The sequence below is a fragment of the Oncorhynchus clarkii genome, chromosome 1, assembly GCF_045791955.1.
Source record: "Oncorhynchus clarkii lewisi isolate Uvic-CL-2024 chromosome 1, UVic_Ocla_1.0, whole genome shotgun sequence".
NCBI lineage: Eukaryota > Metazoa > Chordata > Actinopteri > Salmoniformes > Salmonidae > Oncorhynchus > Oncorhynchus clarkii.
Window position 1 is genome coordinate 57,305,666 of NC_092147.1, and position 26,895 is coordinate 57,332,560.

A 26,895-nucleotide genomic window follows, 5' to 3' on the forward strand; every position below is an offset into this window, starting at 1 on the left:
ACCACCCCTACCCTGTCACAACACAACTGATTGGCTCAAACGCATTAAGAACTTTTGACAAGGCACACCTGTTAATTGAAATACATTCCACCTCATGAAGCTGGTTGACAGAATGGCAAGCGTGTGCAAAGCTGTCATCAAGGCAAAGGGTGGCTACTTTGAAGAATCAAAAATATATTTTTGATTTGTTTAACACTGGATACTACATGATTCCATATGTGTTATTTCATAGTTTTGATGTCTTCACTATTATTCTACAATATAGAAAATCTTAAAAATAAAGAAAAACCCTGCAATGAGAAGGTGTATCAAAACTTCTGACTGGTACGTTTTATCTGGGGAAGGGTATAAAACAATTTCTAGGGAGTTGAAAGTTTCCAAGAGCACAGTGGTATCCATCATTGGGAAATTGAAAAACATTTGGAACTAACCAGACTATGCCTACAGCTGGCCGTCTGACCAAACTGGGAAACCGGGCAAGAAGGACCTTGGTCAGGGAGGTGACCAAGAACCCAAATGCAACTCTGACAGTTCCTTGACTGAGATGGGAGAAACTGCCAGAAGGACAACAGTCTCTACAGCAAATCAAATTGTATTAAAGTAGACCTTACCATGAAACGCTTATTTACAAGCCCTTATACAACAATGCAGTTAAGAAAAAATATTTACAAAAATCAACTAAAAATAACATAAAAGCAACAATAAAATAACAATAACAAGGTTATATACAGGGGGTACCAGTACTGAGGCAATGTGCGGGGGGCACAAGTTAGTCGAGGTAATTGAGGTAATGTAAAGTACCAGTCAAAAGTTGACACACCTTACTATTTTCTACATTGTAAAATAGAGACATCAAATCTAAGAAATAACACATACAGTGGGGCAAAAAAGTATTTAGTCAACCACCAATTGTGCAAGTTCTCCCACTTAAAAAGATGAGAGAGGCCTGTAATTTTAATCATAGGTACACTTCAACTATGACAGACAAAATGAGAAAAAAAATGCAGAAAATCACATTGTAGGATTTTTAATGATTTTATTTGCAAATTATGGTGGAAAATAAGTATTTGGTCAATAACAAAAGTTTCTCAATACTTTGTTATATACCCTTTGTTGGCAATGACAGAGGTCAAGCGTTTTCTGTAAGTATTCACAAGGTTTTCACACACTGTTGCTGGTATTTTGGCCCATTCCTCCATGCAGATCTCCTCTAGACCAGTGATGTTTTGGGGCTGTTGCTGGGCAACACGGACTTTCAACTCCCTCCAAAGATTTTCTATGGGGTTGAGATCTGGAGACTGGCTAGGCCACTCCAGGACCTTGAAACGCTTCTTACGAAGCCACTCCTTCGTTGCCCGGGCAGTGTGTTTGGGATCATTGTCATGCTGAAAGACCCAGCCACATTTCATCTTGAATGCCCTTGCTGATGGAAGGAGGTTTTCACTCAAAATTTCACGATACATGGCCCCATTCATTCTTTCCTTTACACGGATCAGTCGTCCTGGTCCCTTTGCAGAAAAACAGCCCCAAAGCATGATGTTAAAATATATCACTAGCCACTTTAAACAATGCTACCTTATATAATGTTACTTACCCTACATTATTCATCTCATATGCATACGTATATGCTGTACTCTATATCATCTACTGCATCTTTATGTAATACATGTATCACTAGCCACTAACTATGCCACTTTGTTTACATACTCATATGTATATACTGTACTCAATACCATCTACTGACTCTTGCCTATGCCGCTCTGTACCATCACTCATTCATATATATTTATGTACATATTCTTTATCCCCTTACACTTGTGTCTATAAGGTAGTAGTTTTGGAATTGTTAGCTAGATTACTTGTTGGTTATTACTGCATTGTCGGAACTAGAAGCACAAGCATTTCGCTACACTCGCATTAACATCTGCTAACCATGTGTATGTGACAAATAAAATTTGATGTTTCCACCCCCATGCTTCACAGTAGGTATGGTGTTCTTTGGATGCAACTCAGCATTCTTTCTCCTCCAAACACGACGAGTTGAATTTTTACCAAAAAGTTATATTTTGGTTTCATCTGACCATATGACATTCTCCCAATCTTCTTCTGGATCATCCAAATGCTCTCTAGCAAACTTCAGACGGGCCTGGACATGTACTGGCTTAAGCAGGGGGACACGTCTGGCACTGCAGGATTTGAGTACCTGGCGGCGTAGTGTGTTACTGATGGTAGGCTTTCTTACTTTGGTCCCAACTCTCTGCAGGTCATTCACTTGGTCCCCCGTGTGGTTCTGGGATTTTTGCTCACCATTCTTGTGATCATTTTGACCCCACGGGGTGAGATCTTGCGTGGAGCCCCAGATAGAGGGAGATTATCAGTGGTCTTGTATGTCTTCCATTTCCTAATAATTGCTCCCACAGTTGATTTCTTCAAACCAAGCTGCTTACCTATTGCAGATTCAGTCTTCCCAGCCTGGTGCAGGTCTACAATTTTGTTTCTGGTGTCCTTTGATAGCTCTTTGGTCTTGGCCATAGTGGAGTTTGGAGTGTGACTGTTTGAGGTTGTGGACAGTTGTCTTTTATACTGATAACAAGTTCAAACAGGTGCCATGAATACAGGTAACGTGTGGAGGACAGAGGAGCCTCTTAAAGAAGAAGTTAAAGGTCTGTGAGAGCCAGAAATCTTGCTTGTTTGTAGGTGATCAAATACGTATTTTCCACCATCATTTGCAAATAAATTCATTAAAAATCCTACAATGTGATTTTCTGGATTTTTTTTCTCTAATTTTGTTTGTCATAGTTGAAGTGTACCTATGATTAAAATTACAGGCCTTTCATCTTTTTAAAGGGGGAGAACTTGCACAATTGGTGACTGACTAAATACTTTTTTGCCCCACTGTATGGAATCATGTAGAAACCCAAAATATATATTTTATATTTGAGATTCTTCAAAGTAGCCACACTTTGCCTTGATGACGGCTTTGCACACTTTTGCACAGTCCATCATTACTTTAAGGCATGAAGGTTAGTCAATGCAGAAAATGTCAAGAACTTTTAAAGTTTCTTCAAGTGCAGTCGCAAAAACCATCCAGCGCTATGATGAAATTAGCTCTCGTGAGGACAGCCACAGGAAAGGAAGATGCAGAGTTACCTCTGCTGCGGAGGATAAGTTCATTAGTTTCCAGCCTCAGAAAATGCAGTCCAAATAAATGCTACAGAGTTCATGTAACAGACACATCTCAACATCAACTGTTCAGAGGAGACTGCGTGAATCAGGTCTTCATGGTCAAATTGCTGCAAAGAAACTACTACTAAAGGACACCAATAATAAGAAGACACTTGCTTGTGCCAAGAAACACAAGCAATGGACATTAGACCAGTGGAAATCTGTCCTTTGGTCTGATGAGTTTAAATTTTTGATTTTTGTTCCTCTTTCTCTTGGAGGACCTGAGCCCTAGGACCATGCCTCAGGATTACCTGGCATGACTCCTTCTTGCGGTCCCCAGTCCACCTGCCCGTGCTGCTGTTCCAGTTTCAACTGTTCTGCCTGCGGCTATGGAATCCTGACCTGTTCACCGGACGTACTACCTGTCCCAGACCTGCTGTTTTCAACTCTCTAGAGACAGCAGGAGTGGTAGAGATACTCTCAATGATCGGCTATGAAAAGCCAACTGACATTCACCCCTGAGGAGCTGACTTGCTGCACCCTCGACTACTGTGATTATTATTATTTGACCATGCTGGTCATTTATGAACATTTGAACAGCTTGGCCATGTTCTGTTATAATCTCCACCCGGCACAGCCAGAAGAGGACTGGCCACCCCTCATAGCCTGGTTCCTCTCTAGGTTTCTTCCTAGGTTTTGGCCTTTCAAGGGAGTTTTTCCTAGCCACCGTGCTTCTACACCTGCATTGCTTGCTGTTTGGGGTTTTAGGCTGTGTTTCTGTACAGCACTTTGAGATATCAGCTGATGTACGAAGGGCTATATAAATACATTTGATTTGTAGTAGGATTCAATCTTAGTCCTGTATTAAGGTTTTGCCTGTTTAATGGTTTGTCTGAGGGCATAGCGGGATTTATCAAAAGCGTCCTGGTTAGAGTCCTGCTCATTGAAAGTGGCAGCTCTACCCTTTTGCTTAGTGTGGATGTTGCCTGTAATCCATGGCTTCTGGTTGGGGTATGTTTCCAAACGCCTGAAGGTACCAAGTTCATCTGTACAAACAATAGTACGCAAGTATAAACACCATGGGACCACGCAGCAGTCATACCGCTCAGGAAGGAGATGCGTTCCGTCTCCTAGAGATGAACGTACCTTGGTGTGAAAAGTGCAAATCAATCCCAGAACAACAGCAAAGGACCTTGTGAAGATGCTGGAGGAAACAGGTACAAAAGTATCAATATCCACAGTAAAATGAGTCCTATATTGACATAACCTGAAAGGCCGCTCAGCAAGGAAGAAGCCTCTGCTCCAAAACCGCCATAAAAAAAGCGAAACTACGGTTTGCAACTGCACATGGTGACAAAGATTGTACTTTTTGGAGAAATGTCCTCTGGTCTGATTAAATAAAAATAGAACTGTTTGGCTATAATGACCATCGTTATGTTTGGAGGAAAAAGGAAGCTTGCAAGCCAAAGAACACCATCCCAACAGTGAAGCATGGGGGTGGCAGCATCATGTTGTGGGGGTGCTTTGCTGCAGGAGGGATTGGTGCACTTCAAAGTACATGGCATCATGGGGAACGAAAATGATGTGATATATTGAAGCAACATCTCAAGACATCAGTCAGGAACTTAAAACTTAGTCGGTAAATGGGTCTTCCAAATGGACAATGACCTCAAGCTTACTTCAAAAGTTGTGGCTAAATGGTTTAAGGACGACAAAGTCAAGGTATTGGAGTGGCCATCACAAAGCCCTGACCTCAATCCTATAGAACATTTGTGGGCAGAACTGAAAAAGTGTGCGCGAGCAAAGAGGCCAACAAACCTGACTCAGTTACACCAGCTCTGTCAGGCGGAATGGGCCAAAATTCATCCAACCTATTGTGGGAAGCTTGTGGAAGGCTTCCCAAAACGTTTGACCCAAGTTAAACAATTTAAAGGCAATACTACCAAATACTAATTGAGTGTAGGCAAACTTCTGACCCACTGGGAATGTGATGAAATAAATAAAAGCTGAAATAAATAATTCTCTCTACTATTATTCTGACATTTCACATTCTTAAAATAAAGTGGTGATCCTAACTGACCTAAGACAGAGAATTTTTATTAGGATTAAATGTCAGGAATTGTGAAAAACTGAGTTAATGTATTTGGCTATGGTGTATGTAAACTTCCGACTTCAACTCCGCGTACAGTCACTGCTGGGACAACAGCATCGATGCACTTATTGATGAAGCTGGTGACTGATGTGGTATACTCCTGAATGCCATCGGAGGAGTCCCGGAACATACAGTGCATTCGGAAAGTATTCAGACCCCTTCTCTTTTTCCACATTTCATTACTTTACAACCTTATTCTAAAATTGATTGAATAAATGTTTTTAACCAATCTACACACAACACTCCATAATGACAAAGAGAAAAACGTTTTTTAGAAATGTTAGCATGAGACTCAAAATTGAGCTCAGGTGCATCCTGTTTCAATTGATCATCCTTGAGATGTTTCTACAACTTGGAGTCCACCTGTGGTAAATCCAATTGTTTGGACATGATTTGGAAAGGCACACGCTTGTCTACATTAAAGGTCCCATAGTTGACAGTGCATGTCAGATCAAAAACAAAGCCATGAGGTCTAAGAAATTGTCTCTGGAGCACAGAGACAGGATTATGTCGAGGCACAGACCTGTAGAAGGGTAACAAAACATTTATGCAGCATTGAAGGTCCCCAAGAACACAGTGGCCTCCATCATCATTCTTAAATGGAAGAAGTTTAGAACTTCCAAGACTCTTCCTAGAGCTGGCCGCCCGGCCAAACTGAGCAATCGGGGAAGGACATTGGTCAGGGAGGTGACCAAGAACCAGATGGTCACTCTGACAGAGCTCCAGAGTTCCTCTGTGGAGATGGGAGAACTTTCCAGATGGACAACCATCTCTACAGCACTCCACCAATCACACCTCTATGGTAGAGTGGTCAGATGGAAGCCACTCGTCAGTAAAAAGGCACATGACAAGCAACCTAAAATGACTCAGACCATGAGAAACCAGATTCTCTGGTCTGATTAACTTCATTAGGCTGGGGGGGGTATTTTCACGTCCGGATGAAACGTGTGGCCAAAGTAAACTGCCTGCTACTCAGGCCCAGAAGGTAGGATATGCATAATAATAGTAGATTTGGATAGACATCACTCTGAAGTTTCTAAAACTGAGGTCACTCTTTTCAAATGGTTTTCAATTGGAATCTAGATTTCTAAGGCACTTGCTTGCAGTTCCTATCGCTTCCACTGGATGTCAACAGTCTCTAGAAATTGGTTGATGTTTTTCCTTTGAGAAATGAAGAAGTAAGGCAGTTCAGAATGAGGGTCAAGTGAGGTGTACTATTTGTTAGAGGCGCGTGACCTGAAAGCACGCTCCACTTTTTCATCCTGTATTGAACACAGTTTATCCCATCTTAAATTTGAATTGATTATTAAGGTTAAAAAATACCTAAAGTTGTATTCGGAAAGTTGTTTGAAATGTCTGGATCAAGTTTACAGGTAACTTATTAGACACTTTGTAGTCATGTTACACGAGTTGGAACTGGTGTATTTTCAGAATCAAACGCGCCAAATAATTTTGGGGATATAACGACGGAATTAATCGAACAAAAGGACCATTTGTGATGTTTAACCTGTTGGTACTAGGGGGCAGTATTTTCATTTTTGGAAAAAAAACGTTCCCGTTTTAAACAGGATGTTTTGTCAGGACAAGATGCTAGAATATGCATATAATTGACAGCTTTGGATAGAAAACACTAACGTTTCCAAAACTGTAAAGATATTGTCTGTGAGTATAACAGAACTGATGTTGCAGGCGAAAGCCTGAGAAGAATCCAATCCGGAAGTGCCCCAGGTTTTGAAAGCGCTGCGTTCCAATGAGTCCCTATTGAGCTGTGAATGTCCTATCAACGAGCTTACGCTTTCTACGTATTCCCCAAGGTGTCTACATCATTGTGACGTAGTTTTACGCATTTATGTTGAAGAATAGCCGTAGGCAGCTACATTGCGTAAGTGGTCACATGATGGCTCCCAGGGCGACTCTCGCGTAAAATACAGAGGTAGCCATTACTCCAATCGGTCCTACTGAAAAACTAATTGATTATAAACAACGTTTTCCATGTTTCTGTCGATATTATGGAGCTAATTTGGAATATTTTTCACCGTTTTCGTGAGTGCAATTTCTGGGCGATTTCTCAGCCAAATGTGAAGAACAAACGGAGCTATTTCGCCTACATAAATAATATTTTGGGAAAAAATTAAATTTGGCTATCTACCTGGGAGTGAAAACATCCAAAGTTCATCAAAGGTAAACAATTTAATTTGATTGCTTTTCTGATTTTCGTGACAAGGTTGCCTGCTGCTAGCAAGGCATAATGCTATGCTAGTCTATGATAAACTTACACAAATGCTTGTCTAGCTTTGGCTGTAAAGCATATTTTGACAATCTGAGATGACAGGGTGATTAACAAAAGGTTAAGCTGTGTTCCAATATATTTCACTTGTGATTTTCATGAATAGGAAGATTTTCTAGGAAGATTTATGTCCGTTGCGTTATGCTAATTAGTGTCAGGCGATGATTACGCTCCCGGACCCGGGTTTGAGAGAGTCACAAGAAGTTAATGGACAAATTGGAGTGCCAACAGAAGAAGATCTTCATAGGTAAGGCATGAATTATATGTTATTTCTGACTTTTGTGTTGTGCCTGGCGGGTTGAATTCTGATTTTCATGTGTATGTTTGATGGTTTGCTTTCGCCATAAAGCCTTTTTGAAATCTGACACTGTGGCTGGATTAACAAGAAGTTAATCTTTAAACCGGTCTATTACACTTGTATGATTTATGAATTATTATTATTATTATTATTATTATTATTATTATTATTATTATTATTATTATTATTATGAGTGTTTTTGATTTGGCGCGCACACTGGGTGTTGTCAAATCAATCCCGTTAATGGGGATTGGCGCGCGAAGGGATCACTAAGAAGTTAAACCAAGATTGAACTCTTTGGCCTGAATGCCAAGTGTCACGTCTGGAGGAAACCTGGCACCATCGGTGAAGCATGGTGGTGGCAGCATCATGACGTGGGAATGTTTTTCAGCGGCAGGGACTGGGAGACTAGTCAGGGTTGAGGGAAAGATGAACAGAGAAAAGTACAGAGAGATCCTTGATGAATACCTGAGCGCTCTGGAGCAGGTTCTCAAACTGGGGGCGAAGGTTCACCTTCCAACAAGACAACGACCCTAATCACACAGCCAAGACAACGCAGGAGTGGCTTCGGGACAAGTCTATGAATGTCCTTGCGTGGCCAAGCCAGAGCTCTGACTTTAACACGATCGAACATCGCTGGAGAGACCTGAAAATAGCTGTGCAGTGACGCTCCCCATCCAATCTGACAGAGCTTGAGAAGATCTGCAGAGAAGAATGGGGGAAGTCCCCAAATACAGGTGTGCCAAACTTGTAGTGTCTTACCCAAGAAGACACAAGGCTGTAATCGCTGCCAAAAGGTGCTTCAACAAAGTACTAAGTAAAGGTTCTGAATACTTTTGTAAATGTCATATTTCAGTTTTTTGCTGTCATTATGGGGTACGTGTGTAGATTGCTGAGGGGGAAAAAATAATACATTTTAGAATAAGGCTGTGGAAAAAGTAAATGGGTCTAAATACTTTCCAAATACACTGTATTCCAGTCTGTGCTAGCAAAACTGTCCTGTAGCTTAGCATCTGCTTCATCTGACCACTTCCGTATTGAGCGAGTCACTGGTACTTCCTGCTTTAGATTTTGATTGTAAGCAGGAATCCGATTTGCCAAATGGAGGGTGAGAGAGCTGTGTATGCGTCTCTGTGTGTAGTAAAGGTGGTCTAGAGTTTTTTTTCACTCTGGTTGCACATGTAACATGCTGGTAGAAATTAGGCAAAACAGATTTAAGTTTCCCTGCATTTAATTCCCTGACCACTAGGAGCGTCGCCTCTGGGTGAGCATTTTCTTGTTTGCTTATGGCTTTATACAGCTTGTTGAGTGCGGTCTTAGTGCCAGCATCGGTTTGTGGTGGTAAAAAGACAGCTACGAAAAATATAGATCAACTCTCTTGGTAAATGGTGTGGTCTACAGTTTATCATGACATACTCTACCTCAGGCAAGACATCCTTAATATATTAGATTTCGTACACTAGCTGTTATTTACAAATAGTCACAGACCGCCACCCCTTGTCTTACAGGAAACAGCTGTTCGGTCTTGCCGATGCACAGAAAAAAATAGCCAACTGTATATAATCCATGTCGTCGTTCAGCCACAACTGAACATAAGATATTACAGTTTTTAATGTCCTGTTGGCAGGACAGTCTTGAACGGTGCTCATCCAGTTTATTCTCCAATGATTGCACATTGGCGAATAGGACGGATAGTAGAGGTGGGTTATCCACTTGCCCAACGAATTCTAAAAAGGGCACCCGGACCTGCATCGGTATCTTTCCTTCATGCAAATGACTGGGATTTGGGCCTGTCCATTTCTGGAGTAAATCCTTAGTGTCCCAACACATTAAAAAAAATATTCTTCCAGTTTGAGGTGAGTAAATGCTGTTTTGATATCCAGAAGCTCTTTTTGGTCATAAGAGATGGTGGAAGAAACATTATGTACCAAATAAGTTAAACAACGTGGGACACACAAACACACACTCACAAAATAGCGCAATTGGTTAGGAGCCGGTATAACGTCAGCCATCTCCTCCGACACCATTCTCTGGGGCAGCAGGGTAGCCTAGTGGTTAGTGGTTAGAGCGTTGGACTAGTAACCGGAAGGTTGCAAGCTCAAACCCCCGAGCTGACAAGGTACAAATCTGTCGTTCTGCACTTGAACAGGCAGTTAACCCACTGTTCCTAGGCCATCATTGAAAATAAGAATTTGTTCTTAACTGACTTGCCTAGTTAAATAAAGGTTAAAAAAATTAAATAAATGAACTTCACCAATCTGGGCATTATGAGAGAGTGGCCAGATGGGAGCCGCTCCTGAGAAAAAGGCATGACAGGACACTTTTTTTTGTTGCTAAAAGGCATGTGAAAGTCTGATCATAAGGCAAACGATTCTGTGATCTGTGACACAAATGTAGCTATTTGGCCTGAATGCAAAGCGCTATGTCTGGAGAAAACCAGGCACAGCTCATCACCCGTCTAACACCATCCCTACCGTGGTGGTGGCAGCATCATGCTATGGGGATGCTTATGAGCGGCAGGGATATCTTTTAGTCCCCATTTGGACTAACCTGCCAAGAGTCCTTAAACATTAAAATACAATTTATAATACGACCACATGTTCACATATTACAAACATACATAATATACTAACACAATGACCCAATAAATACTCAATCTAAAAAATATTGATTCTTCATCTACTATATAGTCATACAAAGTTTATGTATTATATTTAAATTGTTTTATAATAATGTTTAAATTTATATATTGAAAGGTTTCTAGTTTGCTCAGTTAATTTATTCCATTTCTGTATTGCTCTAAATCTAAATGTTATTTTGCCTATTTCTCTTTTCTGTCAGGATAACGCATAGATGGTGGACAATCTATTCCTAGTATTTACGGAATGTCTGTCTCTTACCAACTGAATACCGTTGTGAATAGAACTTGGCCATTTTAAATTATGTATATTATGAAATAAAATAAGCATGTTTTTTTTCAATTATCCTGTCGATTGATGACCAACCAACAACACTGCGCATGACTGCAACAGAAGAACCATATCTCCACCTTAAAACAATCCTTGCTGCTTTGTTCTGTGCATTCTGCAACCTCCTAACTTCACTTAATGATACATTTCCCCAGACCACAGAACAGTAATTCACCTGACGCTCAATTAATGCTTGTGTTATTTGCTGAAGAATTTTTCCCGGTAAATATTTAGCTATCCTTCTGATTATGCATGCTGTTTTAATCTTTTTTTAAAATGTTTTACATAGATTAGTTATTTGTGACGATCATGATAAGCAGTCTAGTTGCACTCCCAATAGTTTGGTTTCTGCCACTTCTTCAATTTGTACTCCTCCCATACTTAATTGTATCCCATGCTGTTTTGGCCTTTTCCTAGTTGAACAGACCAACATCACTTTGGTTTTCTTTATGTTTAAAACAAGTTTGTTTTGGCAAATCCACTCCCTGATATTCTCCAAATCTCCTTGTAAAGCTTGCTGTACCCGTTTAACCGATTGTCTTGCTGCATAAATTGTAGTATCATCTGCAAATATAGTAGCTTGAGTTTCAGCTAAGGCATAGGGAAGATCGTTGGTATATATTAAATAAAGAAGTGGCCCAAGGCAGCAGCCCTGCGGTATTCCACAGTTTAACACGAGGGGAAGAAAATTAACCATTGATATAGGTGGACTGTTTCCTGTCAGTTAGATATGACTGTACCCAATTCAATGCTACCTCCTTAAAACCATAATGCATTCATTTTATCAAAATTATTTCATGATCCACTGAATCAAATGCTGCACTGAAATCTAAAAATAGTACACCCACAAACTTGCCATTATCCATAGAATTTAGCCTCTGGTCAGTCATATCAACCAATGCAGTGGTTGTGGAATGGTTTTTACGATAAGCATGCTGATTGGCTGTAATCAGATCATTCTTTTCCATGTACTCCCATATTTGTCTACTCACAATACCCTCCAATATCTTACTGAGTGTAGGGAGTATACTAATTGGTCGACTATTGGCAGGAGTAATGGGTTCTTTGCTGTCTTTCGGAATAGGACACAGTTTCGCATGCTTCCATACATTTGCAAACATCCCCTTCTCCAGTGACCAATTAAATATGTATTTCAGTGGAACTGCAATCTGGGGAGCAGCACAGCGAAGCAAAATATTATCCATAAGACCATAGCCTGTAGATTTACCATCAGGTAATGACTTCAACAGGCTTAACACCTCCTCCACTGAATAAAAGAGCAGATCTTGTTGCTCATGATATGATCATCAATCCATTGGACAATAGCTTTCCTGGAAGAATGTATGGAGGGAACAATGAATGGAACCAAATTCAGGCAAATCCTTGATGAGAACCTGCTTCAGAATGCAAACAACCTTAGACGGGGTGAAGATTTATATTCCAACAGGACAATGACCCCAAGCACACAGCCAAAGCAACACAAATGGTTTCGGAACAAGAATGTGAAAATCCTTGAGTGGCCCAGCCAAAGCCCAGACTTGAATCCGATTTAATCTGTGGAAAGACTTGAAGATTGCTCTTCACCGCCGCTCTCCATCTAACTTAACAGAGCTTGAGAAAATCTGCAAGGTAGAATGGGAGAAAATCCCCAAATCCAGGATGTGCAAAGCTGATACAGACATACCCAAGATGACTCAAAGCTGTAATTGCCGCCAAAGGAGCTTCTACAAAGTATTGACTCAGGGGTGTGAATACTTATGTAAATTAGACAGTTCTGTACTTCAATTTTCATAAAATGTGCAACATATTCTAAAAACATGTTTTCACTTTGTCATTATGGGGTATTGTGTGTAGATGGGTGAGAGAAATAATTTGAATCCATTTTGAATTCAGGCTGTAACAACAAAACGTGGAAGAAGTCAAAGGGTATGAATCATTTCTGAAGGCACTGTAAATCCTGTCATACTTTGTCATAACCCGACTCAAGGCACAGAACAATCATGCAGCCCACTGTACAATACAGAAACCTCAGTTTCCACGACAACAAAGGAGGATGCCAAAGGGAATAAAGCACAAGCAAAGCAGGGACGTGCTCATCAGTCAGATGCAGTGGTATCACAATTATTTTGGTGAAACAATCCAAAAAGACTGTTGGTCTGCATTGCAGCAGTTCTCAAACGTATCTTTCATGAGAGAGATAACAGATGCCTCTTGGCTCGACAAAGAGCTGATCTGCTTCAGACATACGGTAATGTCTGAATTGAAACATAATGAGTGATCTTGGATACGATGGTACAGGGAATAGTGAGTAGCCTACATTCCATGTGCATGCTTGGATACTAGAGCCTTCATGGTACGTAGTATAACTGATGACAGATTATGAATCCACTGAATCAGTGACTTGTCCAGAACATTTTGATTGGGATGGCCAAGGTGGGGCACAGATAGGATTGAATATATTCCAGCTATTTCACAAAATGTTCCATTCCAAGAGTAAATCACTTTTCTCCTGGTTAACCTGGTATTTCCCACCAAAACTGGAAGTGTCATTCAAAAGCATTATATAAAGCATATAAATAGACCTGTCTGGATTAGATTAGAGGTTTAATTGAAAATCCAGGCCTGATGCTACCTGAGCCATACATTAAACACATTTTATGGGCCCTACATTAAAAGATATTTAATGATCCAAAGCCCCCCCCCCAAAAAAAAATTTTTGTGCGGTTATCCAATACATATAATTTATGATATAGGCTACTGTACATTACACACGACAGCAAAACATAAAAGCCCATAGATGTAGTTAGCTACAACGCATTCGGAATTTATTCAGACCCCTTGACTTTTTCCACATTTTGTTACTGTACGTTACAGCCTTATTCTAAAATGGATTAAATTGCTGTTTTTCCCCCTTCATCTACACACATTACGCCATAATGACAAAGCAAAAACAGGTTCATAGAATTTTTACAAATGTATCAAAAAATATATAAAAAAAATAACATTTACATAAGTATTCTGACTTAGTACTTTGTTGAAGCGCCTTTGGCAGCGATTACAGCCTTGTGTCTTCTTGGGTAAGACACTACAAGCTTGGCACGCCTGTATCTGGGGGGTTTCTCCCATACTTCGCTGCAAGTCCTTTTAAACTCTGTCAGGTTGGATGGGGAGCGTCGCTGCACAGCTATTTTAAGGTCTCTCCATAGAAAGCACACACATCCCTGCGTCACTTTCAGTTCACTTCTCTTTTCGCTGCAGCTAGCAACTGGAACAAGTTGTGGGGGGGGGGGGGGCGACACACAAACTGGACAGTTTTATATCCATCTCTTCATTCAAAGACTCTATCATGGACACTAACTGACAGTTGTGGCTACGTCGCCTGATGTATTGCTGTCCCTACCTTCTTGCCCTTTGTGCTGTTGTCTTTGCCCAATAATGTTTGTACCATGTTTTGTGCTGCTACCATGTTGTGCTGCTGTCATGTTCTGTCAGAGTTACTATCGGGTTCTTGGTCACCCCCGTGACCAAGGCCCTTCTCTCCAGATTGCTCATTTTGGCCGGGAGGCCAGCTATAGGAAGAGTATTGGCGGTTCCAAACTTCTTCCATTTAAGAATGATGGAGGCCACTGTGTTCTTGGCGACCTTCAATGCGGACAGACATTTTTTGGTACCCCTACACATATCGGTGCGACAATCCTGTCTCGGAGCTCTACGGAAAATGTATTTGACCTCGTGGCTTGGTCTTTGCTCTGACGTGCCCTGTTAACTGTCGGACATTATATAGACAGGTGTGTGCCTTTCCAAATCATGTCCAATCAATTGAATTTACCACAGGTGGACTCTAATCAAGTTGTAGAAACATCTCAAGGATGATCAATGGAAACAGGATGTACCTGAGCTCAATTTCAAGGCTCATAGCAAAGGGTCTGAATACTTATAAGGTATCTGTTTTGTTATTTTTAATACATTTTTTTTTTTAAATAACTTTTCACTTTGTCATTATGGGGTATTGTGTGTAGATTGATGAGGGGAAAAAATATTTAATCACTTTTAGAATACGGCTGTAATGTCACAAAATGTGGAAAAAAAAGGGTCTGAATACTTTCTGATTGCACTGTATCTGATACCGTCTTGCCAAAAAGAATGACATCATTGTATTTTTGTCCAAACAGCATCACATGCTGACTACACCGGCCACAACTTCAGATGCAGCCATGGGGTTTTCACTTTCAGACCTCCTCTGATGACTTACTGTATGTGAGAGCTAGAGCATGATGGAAGCATCATGTGTTCCTTACAGTGGTGCAGTGGCCCGTTTAGTCTGCCTAGTGCCCTTTGACTGACCTCTGACTCTGGGGTTTAGTCATCTGTTGGCTCTGCCTGACACACTGTAGGCCAGGGGGTCTGTGATCTGAACAGCTGACCAAAGGCTGCAGTAGTGAATGTACAGTAGTGAGTGAGTGTTTAGTAATTTACCAACCTTAGTTTGCAGTACTCCTACATCTTATTTTACTCAATTAGGTAATATAGTTACTTTAAAAAGGTTGAATGAAAAACATTCAACTACGGAGTACAAACGGCTCTTTGAAAACATGATTAAATTAATATAAATTGAAAATAGTTTAGACGGACAGGAGGTGTGTACGTAGAGGGTCATGGTCAGAAATCGAAATGTCAGTTGCTCTTGTCTATTTAAAGGACAGAGCCAGTCATGACTGTTGGCAGAGATGACATGTCCCACTTGGTTATTTACACATTATGTCTGGGAGTCTTATTACATCAGGTTATGACAAATTGTGTGTGTGATTTGGGGTTGAATGGGCCTTCCACTGGTTAAAAATCATAAGTCAGTGACAGAAGGGAAGGTTATTGTACAAGAAAGTTGAGATATGTACCTAGTGATTACATTATCTGTCAGTGTAGTCTATAGGTGCCCCATACACATCAATCAATGCAACATCTTGTATGACCAAATTAAACTTTGGAGTGTCCCCTCACACCTGAGTGTCACTGTGATCACTCACCTTCTTCATTATACCAGTCTTCCTCTTGCTAAAAGTTGTGTATCGCCTCAACTTGTTGTCGATGAATTCCATTTTTATCTTCACGCGCCCACGTGTCTTCTTCCCTGGCTTTGCGCCAGCGACACCTTGGGGGACCACACCATAACCCCCCGGTGGTATCCCGGCCTCCTGCCCTGTCACCGCAGCCTCCATCTCCAGTCTCTCCCGCTTCACACTTCTTCTGTTGTCCCCGATTGAACTCATCGGATCGTCTTCATCCCCCGAGTCTGAATCAGCGTCCGACCCACTGCAACCCATTGGCGCACACTCTTTGTCCGGGTCGTAGCGGCTGCTTCCGCGAACCCCAATTCCCATGTTCAGACCGATGCCTCCCTGAGCAGCGGTCTGTGGAATCGTCGGTCCCGTCCCGTTCCCTGGTCTCGCCCCACCTCTTGCACCCACTCCTGGACCGTTGCCTCCCAACATCCCCACCGCACTGATGCTGTCGCTGACCCGAGTTTTCGATTGCCTTGCTCTGACCAACACAGGGCGAATCCCAATCACCCCAGAACCGTGACCTGTGTTTTCCCTGAAAGACGCTAACCCGTTTCCAGATTGTGCTGATCCAGCCTGGCTTGGTAGCATTCTAGTTAGAGGACCCGGTCCCTGAAATCGTCAGCCGACTGCTGGAGCGCGGGTCAGTAAAAATTACAGCACGGTTCATAAAACCCAACCACCAAAAAGGTAAACAAACAACGAAATTGCGGACATTGCAAAATTGTCATCTGTTTGAAACCACTAAAGCAAACTTTCAAAAGTGACGCTGCCCCTGAGACCTTTCAGCCAGGTTCAGTTTAGCTCAACCTCCTATATTTCCAAAACTCAGAGCACTTTCTCAAAAAAGAGGGAAAATCGAAGAGAGCATTCGTTATTACTCCGCCATGTCATGTAAGTTCACACCATAATCGCGTAAAATGTCGTCGGTATCCGCCTTCAATTCACAAAGGCTGCAGATATTTCATCGAATATCAGTCTTGCAGTCGTGCATTTTCACACAAAACTGATGTATTTTTTAAATAATGTATTCGAGAGCGGACTACAACCCAAGATCTACTTTCCTCCTTATAAAGAGATACAATGTTTCCTTTTATGGAGTTGTATCTCCTTATTTGGCGAGTCACAGCGTCGTCTACGGATTGGCCGATTGGGATCTAGGTTGAGCTACCATTGGTCAATGGGGCATGTTCATTAGAATAAATACCAAAATGGTTGCTGTACACTGTGGACTGGCAAGGAGATGTTGGTCTTCTTCCGATGCCTATGCAGCGTTCAACTCGGAACTCAGACATTTCCGACTACAAGGGCGCAAAAAAAATAAAAAACGATCTCCGACTGTTTCGAACTGTCATCCAACTTGATGGAGTTGATTTCCCAGTTAGAAACTTTGTAGCTCTAGAAATGTTCCCAAAATCACTGATCTCGTTTTTCTCCCCCTAGTTCTCAGTTGTCTTGAAAGCACCAATAGACGTTGCTGAGGCATGACAGATCTTACAATGCCTGGATAGGTATTTTAGATATCAGCTAACCACATTATATGTTTAAAAAATTAATATTTAACCACATATGTTATTGTTAATCGGCACTGTTGATGACGTGCCACGCAACCATTAGTTGTTGCGTCACCTTAACCGTGTTTCCGCACGGACCCTTTAGAGCGCAACACACAACGCGCTCTACTATTCCACAGAGTTTTTAAACCGAGAGGCGCAACCTCGCAAAACTTCCGGGAACGCTTGCGAAGCAGACCAGGCTGGGTTTTGGAGTTTGAGAAGTCAAAGAGAACAGTGAAATTTTACCTTAGTTTCTCGAAATCTAAAGGTACAACCTAGATTCGAGCCAATGTCTTAAGTAGTTGAACATGTTGTTACTCCAACCTCATCAAAGTGACCGACTGATACCTTTTAATTTTTGTAAAAAACAACTTCAAAAATCGAATCAAAATCTTTATTTTGAAGGACTGACTTTGATTTGATGGCCTGCACACATGCTTAGTTCAGCACAAGACAACAGGGGATTTCTACTGGAGAAGCAGTTTCTGCCCATCTTTGTAATCTATGGCTGTGTGCTCTGGGTCTCAGTAGCTAGCAGCTGCTGTAGAGCTGTCTGTCTCTTTTGTGGTGCTTAAAAATCCACAATGTGCTCAGCATTGAGCAACAGTTTTGAAGGAAAACTTACAGAAAATTCAACCATAAACACATTCCTAGGCATTTCTTTAGATGACAGCAAAAACTTAATTTGCACAAAAGTCAAGTCTACAGGCTCCTGAACAGCTTCTATTCCCAAGCCATTAGACTGCTAAATACTGTGGGGCAAAAAAGTATTTAGTCAGCCACCAATTGTGCAAGTTCTCCACTTAAAAAGATGAGAGAGGCCTGTAATTTCCATCATAGGTACACTTCAACTATGACAGACAAAATGAGAAAAAAAATCCAGAAAATCACATTGTAGGATTTTTAATGAATTTATTTGCAAATTATGGTGGAAAATAAGTATTTGGTCAATAACAAAAGTTTACCTCAATATTTTGTTATATACCCATTGTTGGCAATGACAGAGGTCAAACGTTTTCTGTAAGTCTTCACAAGGTTTTCACACACTGTTGCTGGTATTTTGGCCCATTCCTCCATGCAGATCTCCTCTAGAGCAGTGATGTTTTAGGGCTGTTGCTGGGCAACACAGACTTTCAACTCCCTCCAAAGATTTTCTATGGGGTTGAGATCTGGAGACTGGCTAGGCCACGCCAGGACCTTGAAATGCTTCTTACGAAGCCACTCCTTTGTTGCCCGGGCGGTGTGTTTGGGATCATTGTCATGCTGAAAGACCCAGCCACGTTTCATCTTCAATGCCCTTGCTGATGGAAGGAGGTTTTCACTCAAAATCTCACGATACATGGCCCCATTCATTCTTTCCTTTACACGGATCAGTCGTCCTGGTCCCTTTGCAGAAAAACAGCCCCAAAGTGTAACAGTATAACTTTAGACCGTCCCCTCGCCCATACCCGGGCGCGAACCAGGGACCCTCTGCACACATCAACAACAGTCACCCACGAAGCATCGTTACCCATCGCTCCACAAAAGCCGCGGCACTTGCAGAGCAAAGGGAACCACTACTTCAAGGTCTCAGAGCAAGTGACGTCACCGATTGAAACACTATTTAGCGCGCACCACCGCTAACTAAGCTAGCCGTTTCACATCCGTTATACTCACCCCCCTTTTGACCTCCTCCTTTTCCGCAGCAACCAGTGATCCGGGTCACGGCACCAATGTAACAGTATAACTTTAGACCGTCCCCTCGCCCATACCCGGGCGCGAACCAGGGACTCTCTGCACACATCAACAACAGTCACACACGAAGCATCGTTACCCATCGCTCAACAAAAGCCGCGGCCCTTGCAGAGCAAGGGGAACCACTACTTCAATGTCTCAGAGCAAGTGATGTCACCGATTGAAACGCTATTTAGCGCGCACCACCGCTAACTAAGCTAGCCGTTTCACTTCCGTTACAAAAGCATGATGTTTCCACCCCCATGCTTCACAGGAGGTATGGTGTTCTTTGGATGCAACTCACATTCTTTGTCCTCCAAACACGACGAGTTGAGTTTTTACCAAAAAGTTATATTTTGGTTTCATCTGACCATATGACATTCTCCAAGTCTTCTTCTGGATCATCCAAATGCTCTCTATCAAACTTCAGACGGGCCTGGACATGTACTGGCTTAAGCAGGGGGACATGTCTGGCACTACAGGATTTGAGTCCCTGGCGGCATAGTGTGTTACTGATGGTAGGCTTTGTTACTTTGGTCCCAGCTCTCTGCAGGTCATTCACTAGGTCCCACCGTGTGGTTCTGGGATTTTTGCTCACCTTTCTTGTGATCATTTTGACCCCACGGGGTGAGATCTTGCGTGGATCCCCAGATCGAGGGAGATTATCAGTGGTCTTGTATGTCTTCCATTTCCTAATAATTGCTCCCACAGTTGATTTCTCCAAACCAAGCTGCTTACCTATTGCAGATTCAGTCTTCCCAGCCTGGTGCAGGTCTACAATTTTGTTTCTGGTGTCCTTTGACAGCTCTTTGGTCTTGGCCATGGTGGAGTTTGGAGTGTGACTGTTTGAGGTTGTGGACAGGTGTCTTTTATACTGACAACAAGTTCAAACAGGTGCCATTAATACAGATAACGAGTGGAGGACAGAGGAGCCTCTTAAAGAAGAAGTTACAGGTCTGTGAGAGCCAGAAATCTTGCTTGTTTGTAGGTGACCAAATAGTTATTTTCCACCATAATTTGCAAATAAATTCATTAAAAATCATACAATGTGATTTTCTGGATTTCTTTTCTCCATTTTATCTGTCAGAGTTGAAGTGTACCTATGATGAAAATTACAGGCCTCTCTCATCTTTTTAAGTGGGATAATTTGCACAATTGGTGGCTGACAAAATACTTTTTTGCCCCACTGTAGCTAACAAAAGGACTCACAAACACAGATCACATGTAACCACGCCAGCCCAAGACCTCCACATCCGGCTTCTTCACCTGTGGGATCATTTAAGACCAGCCAACTGGACAGCTGATGAAACTGTGGGTTTGTACAACCGAAGAATCTCTGCACAAACTGTCAGAAACCATCTCAGATAAGCTAATTTGCGTACTGACTGCAGTTTGGCATCGTAACTGACTTCAGTGGGCAAATGCTCACCTTCAATGTCCACTGGCACGCTGGAAAAGTGTGCTCTTCACCGATGAATCCCAATTTCCAACTGTACCGGGCAGATGGCAGACAGTATGGCGTTGTGTGGGGGAGCGGTTTGCTGATGTCAAAGTTGTGAACAGAGTCCCCCGTGGTGGTGGGGTTATGGTATGGACAGGCATAAGCTAAAGACAATGAACACAATTGCATTTTATCGATGGCAATTTGAATGCACAGAGGTATCATGATGAGATCCTGAGGCCCATTGTCGTGCAATTCATCCGCTGCCATCACCAGTGTGTTTCCGCATGTTAATGCACATGTCGCAAAGATCTCTACACAATTCCTGGAAGCAGAAAATGTCCCAGTTCTTCCATGGCCTGCATACTCACCAGACCTGTCACCCATTGACCATGTTTGGGATGCTCTGAGTCTATGTGTACGACAGCGTGTTCCAGTTCCTGGCAATATCCAGCAACTTTGCACAGCCATTGAAGAGGAGTGGGACAACATTCCACAGACCACAATCCACAACCTGATCAACTCTATGCGAAGGAGATTTGTCACGCTAAAATTATTATTATTATTTAAAAAATTGTACCTTTATTTAACTAGGCAAGTCAGTTAAGAACAAATTCGTATTTTCAATGACGGCCTAGGAACAGTCGGTTAACTGCCTTGTTCATGTAAATGAGGCAAATGGTGTTCACACCAGATACTGACTAGTTTTCTGATCCACGCCCATATTATTTTTTTTAAAGGTACCTGTGACCAACAGATGCATATCTGTATTCCCAGTCGTGAAATCCATAGATTAGGGCCTAATTAATTCATTTAAATTGACTGATTTCCTTATATGAACTGTAACTCAGTAAAATCGTAAATATTTTTGTTCAGTGTACAGTGAGAGTGGTTACAGTTTCTCTGCCCATCCCTCGGCTTTTTACCGAAGCGGGTGGGTAGAACGCTTTGCTATTGTTTCAACTGCTGATTGCCGCTTCAATTAGGCCGCTTCAATCAAATTTGAACAATTTCAAAAAATTTGATTAATAATCAAGTTAATCGCACAGAAAACAATGCGATGAACTCAATATATTTTTGAAATCATTTGACAGTCCTATGTTAAACACTTAGTAATAAAGAGTTAACATTATATCAGAGGTATTTAACACCATTAGTCACCTTCCACCAAGGGCCATGGACTACAAGCCCTCAGTAGTTTATTGTACACTATACCAAATTAAAGTTTGTCACATGGCAGAATACAACGGGTGTAAACCATACAGTGAAATGCTATCAAGCTCTTCCTCAACAATGCAGAGTTCAAAATCAGAGGTACGAAATAGAAAAAGATCTTTAAAAAGGCACGGAAACAACACTTGGTCAGATAAAGATCAACAAATGAGAAATAAAACACACCAAAATGTAAGTTATGCCTTCAGAAAGTATTCACACACCCCTTGACTTTTTACACGTTTGGTGTGTTACAGCCTGAATTTAAAATGGATTAAATTGAGATTTTTTCTGTCACTGGCCTAGACACAATACCCCATAATGTCAAAGTGGAATTATGTTTTTTGAAATTTTACCATTTAATTACAAATGAAAAGTTGAAATGTCTTGAGTCAAAAAGTATTCAACACCTTTGTTATGGCATGCCTAAATAAGTTCAGGAGTAACCATTTGCTTAACAAGTCACATAATAAGTTGCATGGGCTTTTTTAAAATTTATTTTTGAATAACTACCTCATCTCTGTACCACACACATACAATACTCTGTAAGGTCCCTCAGTCGAGCAGTGAATTTCAAACACAGATTCAACCACAAAGACCAGGGAGGTTTTCCAATGCCTCTCGAAGAAGGGCACATGTTGGTAGCGGTGTAAAAAAAATTAAAGCAGATGATGAATATCCCTTTGAGCATGGTGAAGTTGTTAATTACACTTTGGATGGTGTATCAATACACCCAGTCACTACAAAGATACAGGCGTCATTCCGAACTCAATTTGCCAGAGAGGAAGGAAACCGTTCAGGGATTTCACCATGAGGCAAATGGTGACTTTAAAACAGTTACAGAGTTTAATGGCTGTATAGGAGAAAACTGAGGATGGATCAACAACATTGTAGTTACTCCACAATAATAACCTAATTGACAGAGTGAAAAGAAGGAAGCAGAATACAAATATTCCAAAACAGGCACTAAAGTAATACTGCAAAGAATTTGGCAAAGCAATTAACTTTAGTCCTGAATACAGTGTTATGTTTAGGGCACTGGCAGATTAATTCACCTTCCAGCAGGTCAATAACCTAAAACACAAGGCAAAATCTACACTGGAGTTGCTGACCAAGAAGCCAGTGAATGTTCCTGAGTGGCTGAGCTACAGTTTTGACTTAAATCTACAGGCAAGACCTGAAAATGGTTGTCTAGCAATGATCAACAACCAATTTGACAGAGCTTGAAGAATTTTGAAAAGAAAAATTGGGAAAATGTTGCACAATCCAGATGTGGAAAGCTCTCAGAGATTTTTTTAGAAGAGTCCAGAGCTTGGACAGTCCCGTGCTTGGTGACGAGTTTTGAGGGGATTATGGTGTTAAACGTTGAGCTGTAGTTAATGAACAGCATCCCCACATAGGTGTTCCTCTTTTCCAGATGGGAGAGAGCAGTGTGAAGTGCAATTGAGATTGCGTTATCAGGCCAATCAAGGGTCAATATCATAATTTATGATAAGCAGTAGGTCAACGTGAACAGTCCCAGAGTTTCATGCCACACAGGGCTACATGATAATGAGTCACATGGCCTGAAGGTGTATAATGATGATCCCCATGTGAAAGAGAGAATGAACCAAGAGGCTGAAGAGAGTGGTAACGGAAAGGCCACATTTGCATGTCAAAACGCCCACACCCACTGCTCTCTATCCACACAATGGTCTCTATCAGCACAATGATGAGATGATTCACGGGGTGGAGCTTTAAGATTACTTTGTGAGTGGATGTGGGTAAGCCTAGAAAATGGTCTACTCTTCAGCTGAAAATTGAATTCAGCTACATCAAAGACTTTATAAAAATTTACACCCGTGACAGAATATCCACTGTAATCATTCATACTCATATACCATGACAGGCATGGTAAATGCAACCATTCATGTTCAATAGATTAATTCGCTGGCTAGCCATCTATAATAGATCAGATACATCTTTATACAATATTTATTTAACTTCTACAAAAGTTCCTTACATGCTGACCAGACCGGACAGTTGCAAAATAAATGTATACATACATGTTATTCAATCATTGCACCCACTCTGCTCGCGCGTGACTGCGAGAGTCTGGATGGCCAGGCATTAAAATAGAACTTGGTTAGCATCGAATAGCGCCCGCGACATGCAACTGTTCATGGAAGTTAGGAACCAATATACACAGGCAGTTAGGAAAGCAAAGGCTAGCTTTTTCAAACAGAAATTGGCATCCTGTAGCACAAACTCCAAAAAGTTCTGGGACACTGTAAAGTCCATGGAGAATAAGAGCACCTCCTCCCAGCTGCCCACTGCACTGAGGCTAGAAACACTGTCACCACCGATAAATCCACGATAATTGAGAATTTCAATAAGCATTTTTCTACGGCTGGCCATGCTATCCACCTGGCTAGCCCTCCCTCGGTCAACAGCCTTGCACCCCCCACAGACACTCGCCCAAGCCTCCCCATTTCTCCTTCACCCCAAATCCAGATAGCTGATGTTCTGAAAGAGCGGCAAAATCTGGACCCCTACAAATCAGCCGGGCTAGACAATCTGGACCCTCTCTTTCTAAAATTATCTGCCAAAATTGTTGCAACCCCTATTACTAGCCTGTTCAACCTCTCTTTTGTATCGTCTGAGATCCCCATAGATTGGAAAGCTACCGCGGTCATCCGCAATGTCCTAAACAATATACCTTCCTTGATAAGAGACAATACTATGCAACTGTATTCATTGACCTGGCCAAGGCTTTCGACTCTGTCAATCACCACATTCTTATCGGCAGACTCAACAGCCTTGGTCACTCAAATGACTGCCTTGCCTGGTTTACCAACTACTTCTCAGACAGAGTTCAGTGTGTCAAATCAGAGGGCCTGTGGTCCGGACCTCTGGAAGTCTCTATGGGGGTGCCACAGGGTTCAATCCTCGGGCCGACTCTTTTCTCTGTATACATCAATGATGTCGCTCTTGATTCTGGTGATTCTCTGATCCACCTCTACGCAGACGACACCATTCTGTATACTTCTGGCCCTTCTTTGGACACTGTGTTAACTAACCTCCAGACGAGCTTCAATGCCATACAACTCTCATTCCATGGCCTCCAACTGCTCTTAAATGCAAGTAAAACTAAATGCATGCTCTTCAACCAATCGCTGCCCGCACCTGCCCACCCGCCCGTCCAGCATCACTACTCGAGACGGTTCTTAGAACATTTGGACAACTACAAATACCTACTGTAGCTGTCTGGTTAGACTGTAAACTCTCCTTCCAGACTCACATTATACCATCTAGCATCCAAAATTAAATCCCAGAATCGGCTTCCTATTTCGCAGCAAAGCATCCTTCACTCATGCTGCCAAACATACCCTTGTAAAACTGACCATCCTACCGATCCTTGACTTCAGCGATGTCATTTACAAAATAGCCTCCAATATTCTACTCAGAAAATTGGATGCAGTCTATCACAGTGCCATCCGTTTTGTCACCAAAGCCCCATATACTACCCACCACTGCGACCTGTACGCTCTCGTTGGCTGGCCCTCGCTTCATATTTGTCGCCAAACCCACTGGCTCCAGGTCATCTTTAAGTCTTTGCTAGGTAAAGCCCCGCCTTTTCTCAGGTCACTGGTCACCATAGCAGCACGCGCTCCAGCAGATATAATTCACTGGTCACACCCAAAGCCAATTCCTCCTTCGGCCGCCTTTCCTTCCAGTTCTCTGCTGCCAATGACTGGAACGAACTGCAAAAAAAAACACTGAAGCTGGAGACACATTTCTCCCTCACTAACTTTAAGCACCAGCTGTCAGAGCAGCTCACAGATTACTGCACCTGTACATAGCCCATCTGTAAATAGCCCATCCAACTACCTCATCTCCATACTGTTATTTTATTTATTTATTTTGCTCCTTTGCACCCCAGTATCTCTACTTGCACACTCATCTTCTGCACATCTATCACTTCAGTGTTTAATTGCTATATTGTAATTATTTCGCCACTATGGCCTATTTATTGCCTTACCTCCCTTATCCTACCTCATTTGCACACACTGTATATATACCTTTTCTATTGTATTATTGACTGTATGTTTGTTTATTGCATGTATAACTATGGGTTGTTGTTTGTGTCACACTGTTTTGCTTTATCTTGGCCAGGTCGCAGTTGTAAATGAGAACTTGTTCTCAACTAGCCTACCTGGTTAAAAAACAAAAAACACAAACATTTGTGATGCTCAACACGCTGCAAGTCCTGCCTTTCAAATCTCTTCATTTGTTTTTAGGAGCATATACCCACGTGGGTGATTGAAAGATGAACTGACGTCCACACTCCAGTCGGTTGTAGTAATGCACCGTAAAGTTGGTTGCCAACTGCCATATAAAGTCCAAAGAAGAAAAAGAAGCCGGAAGGAAGGAGGAGAGATGACGATGTAACGGCTGTCATTGGTGGAAGAAGGAGTAGACCAAAATTCAGCGTGGTATGTATCCATAATACCTTTTAATCAAGAATGAATAAAAAATACAAAAGAACAAGAGAATAAAGGAAAACCGAAATAGTCCCGTATGGTGAGAACACTGAAACGGAAAATAACCACCCACAGCCAAAAGTGGGAAAACAGGATACCTAAGTATGGCTCTCAATCAGAGACAACGATTGACAGCTGCCTCTCATTGGGAACCATACCAGGCCAAACACATAGAACTACAAAACATAGAATGCCCACCCCATCTCACGCCCTGACCAACCTAAAACAGAGACATAAAAAAGGAACTAAGGTCAGGACGTGACAGACGATAAACAAATTCAGTTTACCGAAACAAATTCTGTTTACCGTTTCATCTGAAACTAATTCGGTTTACCGTTTTATTTGTGGATTAATTGTCAGAGTTGAGGATCTTGTGTATTTCAGGTAAAATAACAACCCAATTGTTTTTATCCCAGGACAAATTAGCTAGCTACAGCAAGCTAACTAGCTAAATTGCCATAAATGTTTAATGCTTTTCGAGCTGTCCCCAAATAAATATAATTGGTTCAGAGTTTGTTTTGA

The 26,895-nt window shown here is 41.8% G+C and overlaps 1 protein-coding gene across 8 annotated transcripts in view; it reads right to left on the reverse strand.

The window, feature by feature from the left end:
- The window catches only part of LOC139409125 (serum response factor-like), a 78,931-nt gene extending 61,381 nt beyond the window's left edge, over positions 1-17,550 (reverse strand). For 4 of the 8 annotated variants that reach the window (XR_011634359.1, XM_071153908.1, XM_071153878.1 and 1 more), the window contains exon 1: positions 15,896-17,010. Coding sequence is in view for 4 of the 8 variants with exons in the window: in XM_071153908.1 (XP_071010009.1) it covers positions 15,896-16,519 (624 nt within the window). In the remaining 4 variants the exon portion in view is untranslated. Of the gene's footprint in view, positions 1-15,895 lie in introns of all 8 variants that reach the window. The other 4 variants (XR_011634363.1, XM_071153891.1, XR_011634362.1 and 1 more) reach the window with 3 other exon arrangements.
- Between the last annotated feature and the right edge of the window lie 9,345 nt (positions 17,551-26,895).